The 22626-nt window shown below is 40.4% G+C and overlaps 2 protein-coding genes across 7 annotated transcripts in view; both read left to right on the top strand.

The window, feature by feature from the left end:
• Usp54 (ubiquitin specific peptidase 54) overlaps positions 1–12733 on the top strand; it is a 101524-nt gene extending 88791 nt beyond the window's left edge. For all 4 annotated transcript variants that reach the window (XM_038310057.1, XM_038310056.1, XM_038310055.1 and 1 more), the window contains 3 exons: positions 4808–4926; positions 9485–9671; positions 11126–12733. In XM_038310057.1, the coding sequence (XP_038165985.1) occupies positions 4808–4926; positions 9485–9671; positions 11126–11685 (866 nt within the window). In that variant the 3' untranslated portion in view covers positions 11686–12733. The remainder of the gene's footprint in view (positions 1–4807; positions 4927–9484; positions 9672–11125) is intronic.
• A 2236-nt stretch (positions 12734–14969) lies between these two features.
• Ppp3cb (protein phosphatase 3 catalytic subunit beta) overlaps positions 14970–22626 on the top strand; it is a 45819-nt gene continuing 38162 nt past the window's right edge. For all 3 annotated transcript variants that reach the window (XM_038310005.2, XM_038310007.2, XM_038310004.2), the window contains exon 1: positions 14970–15077. In XM_038310005.2, coding sequence (XP_038165933.1) covers positions 14993–15077 — 85 coding nt within the window. In that variant the 5' untranslated portion in view covers positions 14970–14992. The remainder of the gene's footprint in view (positions 15078–22626) is intronic.

Genomic DNA, 22626 nt, shown 5'->3' with positions numbered 1-22626 from the left:
GAAGAGGGAATCAGATCTCATTACAGATGATTTTGAGCCACCATGCGGTTGTTGGGAATTGAACTCGGGATCTGTAGAAGAGCAGCCAGTGGCTCTTAATCCCTGAGCCATCTCTCCAGCCTGCCCCTTTATTTTTTTAATTGCAAAACTTTTTCTTGTTTTGAGATTGTCTTACCATGTAGTGCAGGTTAATATTGAACTCATTATGTACCCCAAGCTATACTCAAATTTATGGGGATCTGCTTGCCTCCCAGAGAGTATTGGGATTCAAGGCAAATACTATGCCAGCTTACCACAGCCAATTTTATTTTATGTTTATGGTTATTTTACCTGCATGTATGTCTGCACACCATGTGCATATCTGATACCCGCATATTAGGAGAGGGCATGAGATCCCCTTGAACTGTAGTCACAGAAGGTTGGAAGCCACCATATAGGTGCTGGGGATCAAACCCAGGTCCTCTACAAGAGCAGCCAGTGCTCTTAACTGCCTACTTCAGCCAGTTTTAAAAGTGTTTTCATCACCTTCCAAATAAGTTTCCTAGGGCTGGAGAGATGGCTCAGAGGTTAAGAGCACTGACTGCTCTTCCAGAGGTCCTGAGTTCAAGTCCCAGCAACCACATGGTGGCTCACAACCATCTATGAGATCTGCTCCCCTCTTCTGGCTTGCAGGTGTACATGCAGGCAGACCAGTGTATACATAATAATTAAAATCTTTAAAAAAAGTTTCCTATGCAGTGATAGTTTTATGACTCTTGTCCTTTATCCCTCTCCCTTATACCATGTAAACACAAGTATTCCCTGTATATGTTGATCTGCTCTGGACATTTACTAGGAATGAAATCAGTGTTTGATATTTTGTGACCTGATTAATCCTGGCTTTAGTTCCTGAAGAATTGTATAAACTCTGTTTTTGTTCTATATTCTAAATTTTCTAGTACCTTCAAGTTGCACAGAAATAATTGTCTTTATGTCTAAAATGTCTAAAACATTAAAAGTAGCTTTTGTTAAAATTTCAGGCCAGATGTACTGTTGCACACCTTTAATCCCATCACTTAGATGGCAGCGGCAAGTAGATCGCTTTGTTACCAGGGCAGTGTGGTATACATAGTTCTAAGTCAGCCAGGTTTATATAGTGAAACTGTTTCAGAAAGTGAGAAAAGAAAAAATTTAAATATATTAAAAAGAGTAAAAGTGAATGTTATAATCAAATCCCCAGATACTTTTTGCCAGTTTCTATGGTGATTAATTTGGCAGTTTATGAACAAAAGACCAATTTTGATTTGGCCATAACATCTCCACACATATTATTCCTTCCTTGTAAGATTTTAATATTTTTTCCATAAGATCATTATTATAAACTAAAATGTCCTTAGTTGCATTTTGGTCATTGTAATGAATTTGAATTTGTGCAATGTATTACGTACAGGTTTGTGGTATGGTAGTTTTTTTTTAACTGTTTAGATACACAAATACTGGCTTTTATGTACCTCCAGTGGTAAGTACAGTAACTTGTTGTACAAATTGATGGAAAAATAATCTGTGGGGGCTGGAGAAATGACTCAGTGGTTAAGAGCACTGACTGCTCTTCCAGAGGACCTGGGTCCAATTCTCGGCACCCAAATGACAGCTCACAGCTATCTGTGACTCCAGTTCCAGGGTACCTGACAATCCATGCACATAAGATAAAAATAAATAATTAAAAAAATAAGCTGCTATACCTATTCATACCTACTTGTTTATTTAAAAAAATCAGGCAGTATATTATTTATTTCTTCAAGCAAAAGAAATTTATGGGGGAACTGAGAGATGGCTCAGTGACTAAAAGCATTGGATAGTCTTCCAGTGGACGCAGTTCAATGCCAACACCCACATAATGACTTACAACCATATGTAACTCCAGTCCCAGGGAATCTGAAGCCCCCTTCTGTTCTTTGTGGGCAACAGGTGGTGCCCATAGACTATCTACGTCTATGCATGTGGTACACAAACATAGATGCAGACAAAACACCCATACACATAAAATACTTTTTAAAAAATATTTATTTATTTATTTATTATGTATACAGTATTGTCGTGTGTATGCCTGAAGGCCAGAAGAGCACCAGACCCCATTACAGATGGCTGTGAGCCACCATGTGGTTGCTGGGAATTGAACTCAGGACCTTGGGAGGAGCAGGCAATGCTCTTAACCACTGAGCCATCTCTCCAGCCCATAAAATAATTTTTTTAAAAATTATTTGAGTTAGCCAGACAGTGGTGGTGCATACCTTTAATTTCAGCACTCGGGAGGCAGAGGCAGGTGGATCTCTGTGAATTCGAGGCCAGCCCGGTCTACAAGAGCTAGTTCCAGGACAGGCACCAAAGCTACAGAGAAACTCTGTCTCGAAAAAGCAAACAAACAAACAAAATTACTTGAGTTTGAATGTAGCATCTAAAGATTTAAGAGGTAAAACTATGAAAATCAGAAAAGGAAACTATGAGAAAAACTTTCAGACCTGGATTTGACAATAGTTGCTTAGATGTGGTACCAAGAAAACAAGGTATAGGAGAAAAAGTAAGATAAACTGTGCTACATCAAAGTTAAAAACTTTTGTGCATGAAAGGATACTACTGGTCTACAAGTAAGAATCATTGGTAGAACATGTAGCCAATCAGCATGCATCAAGTCCTGGGTTCAATCTCCAAGACCATGGAGAAATAAAAATTAAAAGGGGATGCTATATGGGACTGGGGAGATGATTTAGTGGCTTAGAATACTTGTTCTTACACAGCACCCAGGCTCAATTACCAGCACCCACATGGGAGCTCACAACCGTCTATAACTCTATAACTCTAGTTCTGGGTGGGGGCACTGCACACAAGTGCTACACAGACACACATGAATAAATAACACTTAAAACACTTAAAATAAAATAATATAAAATTAAAACATTTATTTATTGTGTATATATGTATTTGTGTCTTAGTACACGTGTCATGTTCAGAGGACAACCTGCAGAAGTTGGAATGTATGTCTGTGTACCACATGTGTGCAGTACTTGTGGAGGGCAGAAGAGGGAGTCATATTTCCTAGAACAGGAGTTATAGATGGTTGTGAATTACTGTGTGGGTGCTGGGAATCGAACTCAGGGCTTCTGGAAGCTCAGTCCATGTTCTTAACTGCTAAACTATTTCTCCAGCCCTTTATTTACTTATTTAAAAATCACTTTTGATATAGTCTCCTGTAGCTCAGAATGGCCTTGAACTTCTTTATCCTCCTGTCACTACCTCATAGGTGCTGGGATTACAGTTGTATGCCATCACACCAGGCTACATTTTAAAATTATTTATTTGTTGGGAGGCCTTTTAAAAGTAAAAACTTCCTCAGTGGTGGTTTCTCTGTAGTTTTGGAGCCTGTCCTGGAACTAGCTCTTGTAGACCAGGCTAGCTTTGAACTCACCTAGATCTGCCTGCCCCTGCTAGGATTAAAGGCCCAGCTGGTGGTTCACCCTTTTAATTCTAGCACTTAGGAGGCAGAGGCAGGCAGATCTAGGTTCAAGGATATTCTGGCCTAAAGAGTGAGTTTCAGGATAGCCAGGGCTACATAGAGAAACCCTGTCTTGAAAAACAAAACAAAATAAAACAACAAAATAGTAAAAATTCTGAAGGTTTCACCAGAAACATTCTGAGTCAGATCTGTGGTGAGGCCCAGGAGATTGATGTCTTGTCTTTGTCCCATGTCTATTCCCCCACCCTTTTCCACCCACTGAAGATCGAACCATCAGGGCTTCATGTATGCAAGTATTATACAACTGAAGTATAATCCTATTCCCTGAGAAGGTATAATTCTCAAAGCTCCAGTACTATCATGAGAACCAGTGCATTAAGTAACAGGAAATATTCAAAATAACTGATCTTAAGTACTTACATGAACAGTACAGTTTAGCTGCATATGTATGTGTATGGTGTGTGTGTGTGCACATGTACATGTATCAAAGTAGCATATCCAGACATGAATTGGTGGGTGCACCTGCACATGCACGCGTACCCCCCCCACACACACACACACATCAAATGTAGGTCAAGGGCAGGTACATTTTCAGGAGACTTAATTATTTGAATTGGGGACAGCCCTGGGGGGGGGGGCAGTCACATCAGCTTAGAGGGGTGTTAATGGCTGTTTATAATTTACGTGATTGAGAAAAGCCAAGAGTAGGTGGGAATAAAAGAATATCACATACACCAGATATTCCTGAAGTGATCCTGCTCAGGGAGAGAATGGGAGAGTGTCAGAAGACAATAGAACACCGTGCTGAACAAGACAAGCTTGAGTTCCAGCTCTAGGTAAAACACTATCTCTAGCAGACTCTGGAACTCGTCTTCCTGTTAGATCAAAGGAAGCAGGTTTGATTTACAGTGACAATGACCATTTAAATTCTGAACTAAATTAAGATATTAGCTGTTTCCTTTCTTACCACAATATCTTAGAATATCACTATATCAATTACTTTTACTTTGTATACTACAAGTTTGGGCCATATTCTGGAAACAAAACAAAACTAATTTTATTCATAAAAGAGAGATGTTGAAGGGTGGAGGATATTCAGCAGATTGGTTTTTAGAGCCCCTTAGAAATTTTAGCCTATAGGAATTTATCCATATACCGAGATTTGCTCTTTATACATTCAAGGAGCATATTTCCCATTGTATTCAGAGAGGCATATCAATTACTTAATAAAAAAATGCTGGTGCTTATGCTTCCAGGCTCAGTTTTTAGGCCCCAGAGGAAAGATGCTTCAGCTTGCTCTTATGTTTTCCTCCTTAGGCTTTGCAGATGGCATGGGGAGGAGACTGCACTCAGCCCCTGGTCTTGATCTCTCACGGACTCCAGCCACAGAAATGGAGAACGTTCTTCATGGACCAAGCAGAGCGCCTGTCTCCCAGGTACCAGCCTCTGTTGCTGAGTTACTCTGTTACTGGACTGGGGTGGGTGCTAGAGAAGACAGTGTGCAGTGCACACATGTGGTGATCTGAGACTGCAAGGAGAATGTGATCTCAGATCGGGCTGACTGCCTTTGGGATCTGTCTAATGTAGATGTTAGTTCTAAGTCTTAACCAATTTTTCCCATATCCCTGAGTACAGGGGCTAGGGGGAAAACACAGGTTCAGTGTCTTACATCTGCCTGTGTGTGTCTGTGTGTCTGAAGGCTGCAGCTTATGGAGACCTCATAAGGGGATGTGGGAGGATGCATCTTACACAGTCTTAAGTGACAGCCTTTTCTTGGAAAGGGAGGCTGCTCAGGTCTCTTCCATAGCTTTGTAAGTAAGTCGAGTCAGGAATCATCTGTTCAGTGCACCTTTTTCCTTGCTAGTAAAAATACAGTGGAGGTGGAAGAGCAGGGAGAAACTTCAGTTGCCATTTGGGGAAAGTTAAGTACATTCACCCTGAATTAGGACAAGTAGTCCTTATTTACACATGGATTTACAATGGTCCTTTCCTGGAGCAGTTTTGCAAGCTTTTCAACCCTCTTAAATGGATCCTAGGATATAAAGAGTTGTGTTAATGCTCATCTCTGACAAAATACCTATGGAGACAAGGGAGGTAAGATTTATTTCAACTTGTGATCTTGGAGGTTTCTCTCAGAGATTGATAGCTCCTTTAAGTTGGGCCTGACCCAAGGCAGAACATATGTTAGAGAGGACCATGGAGCATTAGCAGTGATGCAAGGGCCCAGGGACAGGCCTGCTCTTCAAAGGCACACATTTACCTGACTGTTGTCTCCAAATAGCACATACCTTTTTATTGTTGCTGTGTTCAAGACAGGATTTCTTGTGTAGCCCTGACCAGGCTGGCCTCAAACTCACAGAGATCTGCCTGCCTCTGCCTTCTAGGTGCTGGGATTAAAGGCGTGCGCCACCACCGCCTGGCTTCTTCTGAGACTCTTACATACTTTTTAAAACAAGTTTTAAGCTGTCAGGATACAAAGTTTTAATAGCTGTCAGGATACATTCTACTTTGAAGTTTGTCCACCAGGTCAATTCGATAAAAATAGGTTTTATTTTGCTTACTTTATTATTGTTATTGTTTTTATTATCTACAGGGTCTCGTTATTTACCCTGTCTGGTGGACCAGGCTGAACTCCACAGAGATCTGCCAGCCTCTGCCTCCAGAGTGCTGGGATGAAAGGCGTGTACTACTACATCAAGCTTACTTTATTTTTTATTTGTAGTACCAGACTGAACCTAGGACCTAATATGCTAAGCAACTCTCTACACCTAACTATCTGCACTAAACTCCTTAAAATAAGTTTTAAATACATGGAACAATTAAAAAGGTTCAAAAGGATATATAGTGCAAGCTGTCTCTATCCTACTAGCCCTTCATATCCAATTCTCCTCCCAAAAGGAGGAGTGTTGGGAGTGTCAGTTCCTAATGAATGAACATTTCCTCTTCCTCTCCTCCTCCTCTGCTTCCCCCCTCCTTTTGCTACTTCTCGTCCTCCTTGTCTTCTGTTTCCGCCTCTTCTTTTTTGGGAGAAGGTGGTTTCCCTGGCATAGCATTTGTTCTCACATATTTTCAGTGCATTTAATCTAAATGTTATTTTCCTTAAGAGAGTTTGCTTTTGTCTGGTGTATCATGCACTTATTTATTAATTTTGCTTATCTTTTTAAAACAATGCTTATTGAACTTATTATATTTGATGCTATGCCAGGCTCTGGGGAGACTGTGGTTAAAGAGTCTCTGGTTTCATGGAACGTTTAGTCTACTACAGGGACAGATAAACACTTTTTAAAAAAATTAATTTACTTATTATGTATACACATGCCAGAAGAGGGCACCAGATCTTACTATAGATGGTTGTGAGTCACCATGTGGTTGCTGGGAATTGATCTCAGGACTTCTGGAAGAACAGTCAGTGCTCTTAACCTCTGAGCCATCTCTCCAGCCCTAAACACACAGTTTTATAATGTGATTAAATACTTGCTGATCTGAGACTATCACAGAAAAGGTTAAGTATCAGGGAAGGCTTCATGGAGAAGAAAAATGAATATACCAGGCAAAGGGAAATGAAGTAAATCTTCATTGGATTAAAAGAGGATAATTGGGTATGACAGGATTATAATATCTGATGAGGAGAAATGATGGAAATGTTGACAAATGATAGCAAAGAATATAAGCAAGAGTCAGATCATAGAGCACACAGGATTCTGTAGGTCACACAGAAGTCTGAGAGGCTCAAGAGAAGTAAATATATTGGAGAGTCAATTAGGAAGTAAAAGAAATGAGATTGGTGCCTGCCTGCCTGCCTACCTACCTTCCTGTGGAGGAAAGATAAACCAGGGATGATATTCAAGTTTTATGGGTTGATAATTGTGTTTGGGAAAGCTGTATAATTAATTTTGCGTATATTATTCATTAATGAACATAGCTTATAATGTCTGGGTATGAGACATATGGGCTAGCAGTTGAGAATGGATTGGGACTCCTAGCCACTGGAAAGAGAGAAAGCATGATAAACATAGGACATGGGCCATGCCGTTCTTGTGAAGAGTTTCACATTTAGGGGGTTCTTTTTCTGAAGACGCTTAAAACAATACATAAAAGGCAGCAAGAGCTCTCAAAGGGAAAGTGGGGATTCTACTAGAAATCCTTTCTCTGTGAAACACTTTCATAAATACTATGAACATAACTGATGATAAAACACAAATTCTGCCCTTGAATAGCTTGCAGCCTATTACAGGAAACTAAGTATACTGGCATATAGATTGTTTCATTTACCATGTTGTTCACTGAGTCCTTGCATTGTTTCAAATGTTAGGGATACTGAAATGAAGTGTCTTCTACGATAGGAAGAAAGACACTTAATAAGCAAATGATATAACCCAAAACAATGATAATTATGATAATGAAGACTAAAGTAAGGCAAGGGAAAAGGTATTAAAAAGGTAATGTCTTTCTTTAGGACTGTTTTTAGTTAGGGTAGTGAGAAATACCATCTTTGAGAGGAATTAATATTTGATCAGAGACTTTAGTGATAGGAAGTTTGGGGCCATGAAAGAATATTTCTGGTAACAGAAGAGCAAGTCTAAATGCCTGAGATAGGATGAGTTGGTGTGTTTGAAAAATATGGAGAAAGGCTAGGTGTGATGGTGCTTGCCTGTGATACTTACACTTGTGAGGCTGAGGCAGGTGTATTTTAAGTTTGAGCCAGTCTGTTACATAACAAGATGCCGTCTCTAAAATAATAATTATAATAAGAATAAGCAAATAAGAAAAAGGAGGGTGCGTAAAGGGCACAGAGACAATATAGGATTAGGTGAGATCAGTCACACTGTGTCACATGGGACCTTGTGACAGGTAACAGGAGATGGGAAGATCAGATTAAGGTTTTTGTAGTGGTCCAGGAAAATTTAAATGTGAAATCCGTAAGTAGAAATGTCTCTTTGGCTATGGTGAATGGAAATAGGAAGTTAAGGGCAACACCAATGTTTATGTCTGAGTAAATATGTTTTAGAAAAATATGATATTAGGAAGAGGAGTTTGGAAACTGTTCAATTTTGGATGTTTTAATGTTTTTGATGATAAAGTAAATATTTCTGGATCTTTACCACAAAAGTGAATGGAGCCATGGCAGGGCATAAGCAACTGGAAATAGGAACATGGCATACAGAAGAGGCAGCTGTGGATGGAGCTTTGTAGGGCAGACGTGGAGTAGAGTTCAGTTGTATAGGTAGTTTAGTGCCCAGCGTAGATTCATTTCAGCCTCTAAGTCTGTTTAAATACCCACCCCACCTCCTTCTCTTTCTCCTTTTCTGTCCTCTGTCTCCTTTATTTTTTGGGGTATCAGGATTGAACTCAGAGCCTACTCTATAATTGAGCTACATCCCCAAATCCTATTTGTTTCATGGTTATTGTTTTTCTTTTCTTTTTGCTTTGCTTTGTTTTTCTCGCCTCCCCTCCCCTCCCCTCCCCTCCCCTCCCCTCCCCTTCCCTCCCCTTGCCTCCCCTCCTCCTTCCTTCCTTCCTTCCTTCCTTCCTTCCTTCCTTCCTTCCTTCCTTCCTTCCTTCCTTGTATAGCCTAGATGTCTTTGAACTTACTATATGGGCCAAACTAGCTTTAAACTCAAAGTAGTCCTACTCAGTCTCTTGAGAGCTGTGATTATAGGTGTGCATGTATTAATCAGCTCCTATTTTCAAATTTTTATTTCAATCTCTTTGATTGTTGCTGTTAGCATTGAAGAGATTGCTAAAGGCCCAGATGGTGAACCTAGGAAGGTAGAGGATAGTGGAAATGGTAGAAGGAGAGGACCGTAAGCATTTTCTAGGAAGCCCAACAGATGGTATAGTGGAATAAGATGAGTCTTTCTCTAGAAAAGGTGTGTTGTTCTAGTTTCTTCCATTTCCCCCCACTTGCCTCACTGTGTTTATCCAACTGCATCCTACCATGTTAACCCTCATCTTTGTATGTGTGTGTGTTTTTTTGTCTTGTCTCATTAAAAGGATTCATCAAACGTGAGGAAAAAGACTTTGGAAACCGGGCACCATTGTTCCAGCTCCTCATCCCTCCCTGTCATCCATGACCCTCCTGTATTGCTCCTTGATCCTAAACTCTACCCTCCCCAACCACAGTTCCTGTCCCCTGATGTTCTGATGCCCAGCATGGCAGGGGAGCCCTGTAGACCCCCAGGTAACACCCCAAATTAATATTATCTGCTAAAGTGTGATTGTTTTTCAGGGTCAAATCAATATACCTACTGGGAAAGTGGGGTGTCCCAAGGTAGATTGGAATAAATATATGAATTACTGTTTTAAGATCAAGCACTGATCTTCATGAAGTATGACTGAATAATTTTTTAGATGCCATGCTCCATTGTTGAGAGTGAACCAAACTGTCCAGTCATGAAAGAGTAGGCTTGAAGTGGTGAAGTGTAGTTAATAACTAGCCTTTGGGATCCTCCCCCAAACTGAAAGTATCATCTCTTTTAGCTAGTTTTCTCCCCTGCTATTTATTGAGTTTCAATTGAGGGATGGTGTAGGAGGGAAGAAATGAACGGGAACCGGAAAGACACTGTACCTTGATGTACATAGGTACATGTCATAGGTACAGACCCAGATGGTCTGCAGGAAGATGGGCAGCACCATTCTGGCTCTCATTGACTTCTGTTGGAAGATGTTCTCTTCTTCCTCCTGATGGGTTTAGCTTACACTTGGTTGTGGTTCTCAGTAGGGAAAGAGGACATACTACTTAGTGCCTAATGGTTGTTGGATAAAGGTACTTTGAAATATCATTTAATACACAAGGCAGTCCTTCTGATTCCAATGTCACAAATACTATAGTGAAAGAAATGTATAGAAAAGACTTTCTATATTGTATATGAGGTAAGAGTAGTATGAACAAAAGCAGCAGTCTCAGAAATTTAACAAGGATTTAAGAGAGGACACTTAACTGCTAAGAAAAGCCAACTGAACAAACAAACAAACAAACAAACAAACAAACAAAAAATGCTAGGCAGTGGTGGTGCACGCTTTAATCCCAGCACTTTGGAGGCAGAGGCCGGTGGATCTCTGTGAGTTCAAGGCCAGCTTGGTCTACAGAGAAAGTTCCAGGACAGCCAGGGCTGCACAGAGAAACCCTATCTCAAAAAGTATGTATGTTTAAAAAAAAACAAACGAGAAACCAAGTGAAATTTTAGTGTAATTGCTATAGGAGTTTGCAGGGGGATATATTTGTTATATTAAGTAGCCACTCTTGTGCTTGCATTTAGACATGTGTATGCATGAGTGTGTTAGAGAAAGTTACCATGGAGGTATGGTAATATCCAAGTGACTGTTTCATTTCCCCAAAATAGAAAAAAATTGATTTTGATGTAATATTTAGGAGTTTTTAGGGTTAAGGCTATCTAGAGCTCAGTGGTAGTGTGCTTACGTAGCATACACAGGGCCCTGGGTTCAATACCTAGTATTGGCAAAAAAAAAAATTACTACAAATATTAAAAGCAAAACTAGGTTTCTTTTTTCTCCTGTGTGTGTATTCTTGGACAAGTAAAGAGTTGGGCAATATATCCAGGAACGGTCCTTTGGAAAGGAGAATTATTTTCTAAAGATACTCACTCAGTCTTTTGGTTTCTTTTTCCTTTTCAGGAACTTCGAGGAGTGTCCAACAGTTTCTGGCTATGTGTGACAGGGATGAAACTCCCCAAGGGGTCAAGTACACAGGAAGGACTTTGAACTACCGAAGTCTACCCCATCGTTCCAGAACTGATGCTTCCTGGGGACTAGGGCCAGAGACCAACCAGCATGTTGGGACCAGTGTTCTAACTAGGCCAGCATGCAAGCCTCAGCTAACCTACACTGCCACACTACGAGAACGAAGCCAGGGCCTTCAGGTTCCTCATGCTCAGTCCTGGGGGAATCTTTTCCATTCACCCTCGCATCTTTCTGCTGTTCACCCAGTGTCCCCACCATCCAACAGTCTTCATTTACCCCTTAGGTCAGCTTGGAATTCAGGTCCTGTTTTGGGGTCCCAAACAGCTGGCCCTCGAAGAATAGATATGCCCCCAGATAATGACTGGAGACAGGACAGTTACCCCTCCCAGCATAGGCATAGGAGGAATGAAGAGGAGAGAATTATGTTTATTCTATCAAATGCCCCTGGAAGAGAACAGAACAGGGTGAGATTTTTACAGCACAGCAGGTGGTAAGGATAACCTCTAACCGTTCCTGGAGCCATACCTTTATAAAACTGTACCAGGGCAGAGTCGATATCTTGTGTCCTGCCAGTTAGGCTATAATCATCTCAACATAAAATTGGCAGTCATATGCCTATAATCCTAATAGTTGGGAGGTAGAAGCAGGAGAAGCAGCAGTTCAAGGCCAGAGACTTTGGACTCTTACCAAATAGAACCACCACAACAAAAGAATTGTTGGTTTTTCCTAAGGGTGTTTGCTTCTTTGAGGGAGAATATTTGAAATTCCTGCTTTAGAACTGGGGCTGTAGCTCAGTTGGTAGAGTGTTTTCCTAACATGCACAAAGCCCAGGTTTAGATCCTTAGCACCATGCAAATCTGGTCATGGGGGTGCACACCTATAATTCTAACACTTAGGAGGTGGAGGCAGGAAGATCAGAAGTTCAGGTTTATCCTTGGCTACGTAGCAAGTTCTAGGCTAGTTGGCTTCATAAGACCCTATTGGGAGGGCGATAAAAAGGAAAACTCAAACTTTGGCTCCTCTAACAAAAGGAAGCAGCTAATGCTTAGGGCTATATTTGAGCCATTTTAAAATTGAATCTATTTTATTACTCTGGACACTAGCTATTCCTTGATGTTTAAAGACATTATTTTATTCTTGGTTAAGTTTAGGCCCCCATCTCCAGCTGAGTCCTCTTCTTTTGGTCCCTACTATATTCCCTACGTATAATACTACTTAGTTATTACCTGGACTTCCCCTGTAGTCACAAGTCTTACTGCATCCTAATGGGAAGCTCAACTGCCAGGTGTTATGGCTGTCAGCCTTCCTGTGACTCAGACTTTAGGCCTAGAATGTGGAGCTGCCAACAGAGTATTTGCCCTTCTGAACAGATGGAGTTGGGCATACTAACACACCCTCCTATCCTCAGCAGCAATGCCATAACTGCCACTCCCTCCATCCCTGTTGTAAACTCTCAGAGTCAGTTAAACTATTTTAGGGCAAAGCATACTGTTTTTTGTAAAGTATTTTTCATTAATAAATCTATAAGATAGTTCTATTTAATCTCTTGTCCTTCACTTTTGTATGTTCTTACTCTTTTTCTTCTGGGATCGGGAGGTCTGGACATTTATATAAAATGGCTTTTGACCAAGTGAAAATGAATAACCAAAGAGGAGTTGAAAAATATATAGTTAACTGTTGCATTCAATATAGCCTTAAATAAGAGTATTTTTCCTTTTGTTATGGCTGTTAGCATATTTCCTATCCCTTTCCTGCCTGGACACTCAGTACATTGCATACTTTATTCTTCCCCTTACTAAGGAGATTTTTCTGGGCATTCAAATTTTCTGACATACTCCTAGTACAAGTACACTCTTGGTGCCCTTCTCTTTACATTACAGGTTTGTGATGTGCCTCCTGTCCCTTGCTCTCCCTATTGTCCCACTCCTTCTCTTTTCCCCTTAAGAGTCAGAACATCCATGATAACGAGATCTATCTTCATCCATGACACATTTCCAAAGCTCCCTTTTCTTTAAAAGATACTTTGTAGTGCCTGGATAGATGGCACAGTGATTAAGAGAAAGGATGTTCATCCGTTGAACCTGGGTTTGATTCCCAGCACCCACATGGTAGTTCACAACCTTCTTTAGCTCCAGAACCAGGGACTGTAACTACCTCTTCTGACCTCTGCGGGTACTGAACACATGTGGTGCACTCACATCTGTACAGACAAAACACATATACACATAAAACAATTTTGTCAGTTTCCCTGGCAAGAAAAGGAACTGGGTTTTCTGTCCTTATTTATCCCATTGATTGGCACAAATAATAGATTGCTCTAGTGCTTCTCCAGTCATCATGGGGGACGATCCTACACCATGTGACACTTGGGCCTCAGTAGATATGCTGGCCACTCCACTGCTGCTGTCATGCACACTCTTCTAATCTTTGCAAAAATGTACTTAGTTAGCCGGCTGGTGGTGGTGCACACCTTTAATCCCAGCACTCCGGAGGCAGAGGCTGGAAGATCTCTGTGAGTTTGAGGCCAGCCTGGTCTACAAGAGCTAGTTCCACGACAGGCTCCAAAGCCACAGAGAAACCCTGTCTCAAGAAACCAAAAAAAAAAAAAAAAGGTACTTAGTTAATTTGTGTCTGTGTGAGAGGGACACCCTTCACCTTGTACGCCCAGTGATTCATCATTGGGTTTGGTGGCATATGCCTTTACCACTGTGCCGTCTCACAGTAGCTCATCACTGAGGAACAGTCTGTTCTTGTTCCTTGACCTCATAGATGTTGGTCAACTTGATCTGTGTATATAAGTTGTTCCGGTCCAAATTCTGTGTACGCACAAAGATACAGGAACTAATTTCCAATTTTCTACCTGTGTGGTCTCTGCTTTCCAACTTTTTTCATATATATGAGTATATATAGTTAATATATGTAGATATAAATATATGTATACATACTTATGTACACACATACACATACATATAAAAAATTTTCCCTTGGGTGAATTAAGAGGGAGGCTATGGCCTTCCCAGGTGAACTTTACAGATTCTTTAAATATCTCTAAGGTGTCATTCCCTCAGTTTCCATGCCTGGTGTTTAGACTTTTTCAGCTTAACTTAAAGTCCTTTATACTCTTGACCCTTCCAAACTCCAAATGCAAGGGTCAGAATAATATGCTGACCACACCCCTGTCACCATTTCTTTAGAGACAGACACTCACTTTGTTGCCCTGACTGCTTAGACCGGGCTATAGACTTGAACTCACAGAGTTCCTGCCTTCCTCAGTTTCCCTAGGATAAATTCTATTTTAAATGACGATGCCACTTTTTTTTTTTTTTTTTTTTTTTTTTACAGTCTACAATGCCTCCTTCATTCCTATCTCCAGTCACAGTCATGGTCTTGTAGGTAAATTGTCATATATTTGTCTAGTTGTGGAAAATTCTGGGATCTGACTACATTTCTTCATCCTCCTGGGCTCCAATAAGGCCAGGGAAATGTCCTTTCTTATTTGCACTCCTCACAGCCCTTCACAGCCCCTAAATCTGTCTGAACCCTGTCTTGACTGTCAAGACTGCATGCAAGGAATTTTCATCTGATCCCTTGGCCTCGGTAGTAGGCGCGGTAATTTTGCTCAAGTCCCTGGAGCCTGTCCCGCCCCCGCCCCCGCACGCGCGGTGCATGACGGTCTTAGCCCCTCTGAAGGGAAAGAGGGTCCGCCATGTTCCTCCGCGGCACCGCCGCTTGGCTCTGGTAGCCGCCGCCCCCGCCCCCAACCCCGCCCGGCCCGGCATTCAGCCGAGCCCCGGGCCCAGCATGGCCGCCCCTGAGCCGGCCCGGGCCGCGCCGCCCCCGCCCCCGCCCCCGCCGCCTCCTCTCGGGGCCGACCGCGTCGTCAAAGGTGAGAGGTGGCCGAAGCCCTGGGGACCTGGCGTGAGGCGCGGTGTGAGGGCGGGCGGGAGCCCGTCCCCTCGGGAGCGGGCCCGGCGGGGCGGGCGAGTGACTGGCTGCCTCCCTTGGGGAGTGGCCCCTGGGCGGGTCCCCGCTGGGCCGGGCTCCCGCTCGCCCTGCAGGCCTGGCCGGGGGGTTCTGCGCGAGGCGTCGCTAACGCGGGCTCGGGCCGCCCGCCGCAGTGAGCCCCTTTCTTTCCTGCGCCGCTCGTTACCGGCGCGGGGCCCGCGGTGAGCTTCCGGCTCCGCGACAGCTGCGCTCCGGCTCGCCCGGGCACCGAGGGGCCCCGGTCCCCTTAGCCGTGCGCAGTCGCCATGAGCCGTCGGGCTCGCCCGGGTGCTGGCCCATGCCTGCTCCCTGGTGACAGCGCCTAGCGAGCGTCTGCCGCAGGGGGTTCACGCTCGCTCTTCAGGAGCCACCCTGCGCGGAAATTGGGGAAACCGTATGGGATTGGACGAGGGTGAAGGATCCAGACGTGATCTAGGAGTCCAGTCTTTTAACTGCTGACCCAGGGAGAAAATCATATTATAATAGAAAGCCAATTTGGCATATTGTAAGAAGTAGTAGATAGTTTAAAAACCGTCAACATTGATTAGAAAGGGTTGCCTGTCGCCTCTAAATACACGACATAACTCTCTAGACGAAAAAGTGAAATCTTTCTCAGCCAGGGAGGAATTAATGGATAATTGTGTACAGGTAAACAGATTTATTTACAATAGAGAAATTGGAGAGGCAGTTGAGAAGTCTTTAACAGCCCAAGCTCTGAGAGAGCACATCAACCACAGATAATACTGTGGGTATTAGTAAGAACTTTGTAGTCCGTAAACAGATACTGTAAAATAAAGATTTTGTTATTTTGATTATGCTATTTTATCTTTAAAGGTATTTTTATTGTCAAATTTATTGTCTCAGATACACTGGCACAGTGTTTAAAGACTGTTAGCTCAGTTTTGAACTGTGACCATGGTTTGCCATTAAAATATTTTAAAACAAGAAAGCCTTTTCTCCTTTGTGTGTTTTTTTTTAGTTTAAAGTTTTCAGTCTGCACTTTCGGTTCTTAAAAGAATGACACATTTTTGAACCTAGGCATGTATGGGTTGGGTTAGACATTAGAATGAACCAAATAGTTTATGAACTTTTTTATGAGAAATCTTTTTTTTTCTTTAAGGGGAGAGAGATCAGTCATTGATCCTGTCAAATCCTTTAATTTTATGGGTGGGGATTGATTTAGAGGACATGACCTACCTCTTCATTTTCTTAACTATATTTCCTGTATGTTCAGATACCTTTCACCAGAATAAAAGCTGAAGTAGCTAGTCACATTCCTGACCATGTATTTATGTTGTCCTCATGTGAATCTTGTTCCTTAACATATATGTGGCAGCATTTTTCCTATGTTGCTTTAATGAAGCGAAAAGGAGATTCCAAGCATAAGGCACCTAGTGGTGAGTTGTGAGTTCAAGACACAGCCATTTACAGTTTGATTGAAATTAAAACCATTTTCTTGTAGGAAAGGAGCTAGTTTGGAAATTTTCAATTAAGAGGCTTAAGGTTACCATATCTTGTGCAATAGTTGTGTCTTCTTAATGGATACAACTTTCATTTTCTTGTAGAATTTGTTAAAATTCCTGATACTATGGTGGCACGCACTCTGGAGGTAGAGGCAGGAGGATTGGTGTTAAGTTTGAGGCCAGTCTGGTCTATATAGCAAATTCCAAGCTAGCCAGAGTTACTTAATGAAACCTGCCTCTAAATAAATAAATAAATAAAACAAATTAAGCTCATATTTCATTTAAGTTTAGGATAATGTTTTATATATACTATTTCATAAGACTGTTTGGGAAATTGCCATTAGTATTGAGTTTAAATCTTTTACTCTCTGGAGTAAATTTTAAATTTTAGGCTCAGTGCTTTCTACTCTAAAGACCTCTATTTTATGGACATGTAGGTTTTTTTAATCTTGTTTTATGTGCATGATATTTTGCCTGTCACACACTTGCACCACATGTGTGTGATGCCCATAGGGCCGGAAGAGGGTGTCAGATGCTGTAGAGCTGCAGTTACAGAAGGCTCTGAGCAGCCTTAGGGTGGTGGAAACCCAGTTCAGATTCTTTGACAGAGCAAGCGTGAATGCTCTTAACTGCTGAGCCATCTTAAGTCCTCAGGTAAGTAGGTTTTTAGGAGAATATAGAATGTTTTCTTTACTGTCACATTTAGGAAATTCACTTATAAGTTTGGGAGATTTTTAATACTATAAGTGATTCATTTATAATTGTGATGAACATGTTACTAAACTTGTTAGCGATTCTTTGTCACTGGTCATGGTTTCCTGGTTAGTTATACTCAGTTTCTGAGCCTAGTAGTTCAGCTACTGACTCAAATCAAACTCTCTTCATTTAAAAATTTAATAGAGAGGCTGGTAGTTAACCCATGTACTGCTCTTTCAGAGAACCAGAGTTCTGTTCTCAGCATCTGTGTCAAGTAGCCCACAGCTTTCAAAAGATCTGATGTACTCTTCTGGCCCCTGTGGGAAGCTGCATTCATTTGCTTATACTCCCATACATACACATGCTTACACATAACTAAAAATAAAAATGAATCATTTAAAACTATTAACCTGATGTGGTTAATCACAATAGCATATATGTTCATAATCCCAGCACTTGGGAGGCTGAGAAAGGAGGATCATTCGTTCAAGATCAGCCTGGGGCACATAGCGAGACTATGTTCCAGAAATTCCCAAAGTAAAATATTAAATAAATCACAATGTGTTCCTGAAGCTTCTGTTGCTTTTTTTTTTTTTTTTTGTATACATTTTTGTTAGGAACATGGAAACAAACATGTTGGTGAGATAGTGTACTGGGTCAAGGTACTTGCTGCAAAGCCTAATGACCAAGTTAATCCCTGGGACCCACATGGTAAGAAGCAGAGAATCACTTTCTCTTTAAAGTTGACCTCCATACAAATACACATACATACATGCACAATAAATAAATGGAATACATTTACTAGAATGTAGGCGTAACAAAAAAAAGAGAAAAATGGAAACAAACTAGGAAAAACGTAACTGCATATGTACTTTACTGCCATATCAATAAAATGGTGTAATTGAAAGGTAAAATTCTGATTTAAGAATATTTCTTTCATTCCTCACAGATTTATTTAACTATTTTTGTCCAGTTACATTTCCTCACTAAATTGTGCATATTTTGTTACATAAACTTAAAGCTAAAATGTCACTGACTTGATCAGTTCTGTTATCATAACATGAAATTCACCTTTATCCTATAGAGAGTAGTGTTTAGATTTATATCCATTTTAGCACCCACAATGTAGAAGTTTTTCCGTTTAGATTTATTTATTTATTTATCTATTTATCTATTTATTTATTTATTTATTTATTTATTTATTTGAGATAAGGTTACTTTGTGTACGAACTCTAGCTGCCTGCAACTTGTTTGTATACCAGGCTGGCCTTAAACTCACAGAGATCTGCCTGCCTGCCTCTGCCTTCCTAGTGCTGTGAGTAAAGTGTGTGCCACCACTGCCTGGCTTATTTTGGTTTTTAAAGAAGAAATGACTATCCTTTCTAAGTTTGAGGTCAGTATGGCACTCATGTGGGTATCAGTTCTCTTTTTCTACCATGTGGGTCCTAGCAGTTCAACTCAAGTTATGTCTGACTTGATGGCAACTGTCTGTACCTGCTTAGGCATTTCACACAGCTCCCTGTTGTTTTTTTGTTTGTTTGTTTTGTTTTTGTTTTGAGACAAGACTCTTATGTAGTTCAGAGGTTGACCTCAAAGTCAGTTATTTAGCTGAGAGTGGCCTTGAACTTATCTTCCTGCTTTCATGAAGTGATGGTGTGTATGCGTGTGCTACCATGCCTGACAACAATTGGTTTTTTTATATTCAACATTTTTCTCCAATTTTCTAGTTTCATTAGTCATAAATTATCACATTCTCATATTGAGTGAAAATGCTGAAGTGTATTTTGTTTTAAATGTATTTCTTTTTTAATGGGCAGCTTTATTCATTTAGGTTCCTCTGCTTATAAGTCAGAGATCATTAGCCAGATTATTTCCAATACCTTAGTTTTATTAGAGTTGTTCATTTGTCGCCAGAGATTTGCAAATGATTCATTCATATCTTGAGAATCACGATTTCATTGTTGCTCACAGGTTTAATATTTTAAAAGCAGTTTGAATGTTAGTTTTGTTTACAAAATATCTTGTAGACTTATGTATAAAGAACACCTTAAAATGATTTTTCTTCTTTTTACCTATTAAAATTTTAACCCATACTAAGATAATTTGTCCTAGAAAAAGCAAAGGAACAGAGACCATTAACTTATGTGTGTGATTAAAAGAGAAGAGAAAGGACTATGGTAGTAAGTTATCTTATAAGAAAAATGCCAAGAAGGAAATTCAACTGCTCAGTAGAGAGCTGAAAGCCAGAGCTATTGAATGAATAAGCAAGGATTATAAGGGAAAGTTTGCTGAAAAGAACCTTTATGTATTAAATGTGTTTTAGTGTCATATGACTTCATCATAAAAATGTTAATTTATATTCAGAGGTGAAATAATTGAGCTAATTATTTGATTGATTGTACATAAAATTTATTTTAGTACATCAGAGTTATAAGCTGGATGTTGTTTGTGCATGCTTTTTATCCTAGTATTTAGGAGGCAAAGGCAGGTGAGTCTCTGAGTTCAAGGCCAGCCTGGTCTACAGAGCCAGTTCCAGGACAATCAGGGCTACATAGAGAAACCCTGTTTTGAAAAGCAAAGTTATGAAGTAGTAATTGTTTATGCTTCATAACCTATAAAAAGAGAGTGGCATTGTAAAAGATAAAGTCTTGGAGCTGGAGGGATGGCTCAGAGCTTAAAAGCACTGGCTGTTGAGGTCCTGAGTTTAATTCCCAGCAACCACATGGTGGCTCACAGTCATCCATAATGGTGCCTTCTTCTGACATGCAGACATACACACAGGTGGAACGCTGTATATATAATAAATCAATAAAATTAAAAGAATAAAAAGAGGTAATATCTTGATCCTTGGGAATATCAGTACTCATAAAATGTTAATAAATTTCTTTGACTATGGATATGGTTAATATTTATTGCAGAACTAGCAAGTTGTCTCAGTTCAAATTAGATAGTAATGTCCACTGGCAGAGTTCTTTTTTTTTTTTTAAAGACAGAGTGTCACTATGTCGCCCCTCTGTACCGGCTGCCGGCGGTCGGAGGGGTTAGGAAATAGCCAAGATAGTCCTTTTATAATAAATCAGTTTTAATAAAAGGGGAAATAAGGGAACTTACAGAACCTAGGGTCCAGCGGAGCAGCACCCCGATCCTATTTAAGGGGTATGCTACTCCGCTGGGGCAGCCACGCCCCTGAACGCAGGGATTGGGCCAGCTGCCCCAACACCCCTCAAGGACCATATTGGCCTTGAACCCAGGTCATCTGCCTGCATCTACGTCCCCAGTGCTGGAATTAAAAATGTGTGGCACTACACTCTTCTTATGGGAGATAGGTATATATTAATAAGAGAAAAGAAGTCTTGAGGGATGGGTAGGATTGATAATAAGATAGGGTTGTTTATTTGTGCAACATTTGTTGTATACATGCTCTGTACCAGGCATTTTACTAGGATTTTTTTTTTTTTTTGAAGGATGTAATTCAGTTGGCAGCATGCCTGCTTAGCATGCAGGAAGCCTCAAGTTTCATCTCCAGTACCACATAAATCAGGCCTAGTGACAAATCCCTGTAATCTTAGTATTTGGGAAGTTGAGTCGGGAGTATCAGAAGTTCAAGTACATTTTTGGCTATGTAGGGAATTTGAGGCCAATCTGTGATATATGAGACCCTATTTTAAAATAAAAGATACTAAGATACAGTCTTTTGTGGCTAGTATAGTGCTGTTAGAATGACAGGGATCTAACAGTAATCTAAAGTTAAAGGGAAAGCATCACTAAGTGTAATGTTAAGAGGTACTCCTTGAAAGGTGAGTGGGAATGGAATAGAAAAAACAGAAAAGTATAGAGTTTTTTTTTTTTTTTTTTTTTTTTTTTTTTTTAGCATGGTAGTAATATGTAAGGTGTTTAGCAAGGAATGGCAAAGTTGGAAAAGAACCTTTGTGTTTCCTTTTTTTCTTTTTTTTTTTTTTTTTTTTTGGTTTTTCGAGATAGATTTCTCTGCAGCTTTGGAGTCTATCCTGGAACTAGCTCTTGTAGACCAGGCTGGCCTTGAACTCACAGAGATCTACCTGCCTTTGCTTCTCAAATGCTGGGACCTTTGTGTTTCAAGTTGAAAAGCTGAAATGAAATTTAAGATTGTAACACCAGACAAACCTCTGGATGATTAAGGATGCAGGCTGTAATTATAATTAGACTTCCTGGTGTTGAAAACTACCTCTACAACTGAATAACCTCAATATTCAAGGTCTAAGTTTTCTCATCAGAGCTAGAGTTAATATGATCTTATTACAGAGTTTCTGGCATATTAATGAAGATATTATGTGTATAGTATGTCCCATAGTACCTGGCCTGACATGTGGCCAGTACTGAATCAATGGTAGCCATCATTGTTACTGTTTTTTGAAGATTTTAAAGTAGAATAGTAATGTTATTGTTTTGAAAGCTAACTGGTGAGATTGTGTGGAGCAAATTATTAAAGGAGGCAGAAGCTTTAATTAGGTTTAGTACAGTAGTACAAGAAATGGATGACCAAAGAAAAAAGCAGGTCTGATTATGGTTAATACTAGTAGGAGGTAGGTAGATATTGGATAAATGATGGAGAATGGGAATGAAACAGATAAACAACACTAAGGGATAATAAGACTAAATTTTGCTACCGAGAAACCCTGTCTTCAAAAACAAAACAACAACAAAAAAAAGACTGCATTTGCTTTATGGATTGAACAGTTACAGTTGGAAGTACAGACTGCGGTTATTTGTTAAAGACTGATAATGGTCACATTGAGAAAGACCCTGTGGTACAATCATGAGGACTTGTTTGATCCTCAGTACCCACCTTAAAGCCAGGGCCTCATGGGGAGGCAGAGACCCCTGATCATTGGTTAGTTAGTCTAGCAGCATCAGTAAACTCCAGATTTAGTAAGAGACCGTTTCAGAATATAAGGTGGGGAATGGTGAAATGGTTTAGGAAGTAAAAGCATTTTGGTGTAAGCCTGATAACCCAGGTTTGAGTATAGAATTCATGGTGATAGAACTTCCAAACATATGGTATATGCCTTTAGTCCCAGCACTTGGGAGGCAGAGACAGGAGGGCTCTTAAATTCTGCCTCAACCTGAAATAAATTGGAAAAACTGTCTCAAAGAAAACTAAAACAAAAATAAAACTACATAAAATTTTGAGCTAGGTAATTTAGCTGTGCTTTGTTCTATTGAGAATGAATAGTAGAATCGAAGTTTTCAAGTAGAACTTAGATAAGAAATTGAGCGTGTATTGACACATTGCAGGAAATTCAGCAATGAAGA

The sequence above is a fragment of the Arvicola amphibius genome, chromosome 13, assembly GCF_903992535.2.
Source record: "Arvicola amphibius chromosome 13, mArvAmp1.2, whole genome shotgun sequence".
In the NCBI taxonomy this organism is placed as follows: domain Eukaryota; kingdom Metazoa; phylum Chordata; class Mammalia; order Rodentia; family Cricetidae; genus Arvicola; species Arvicola amphibius.
This window is presented reverse-complemented; position numbering and strand designations above follow the sequence as displayed.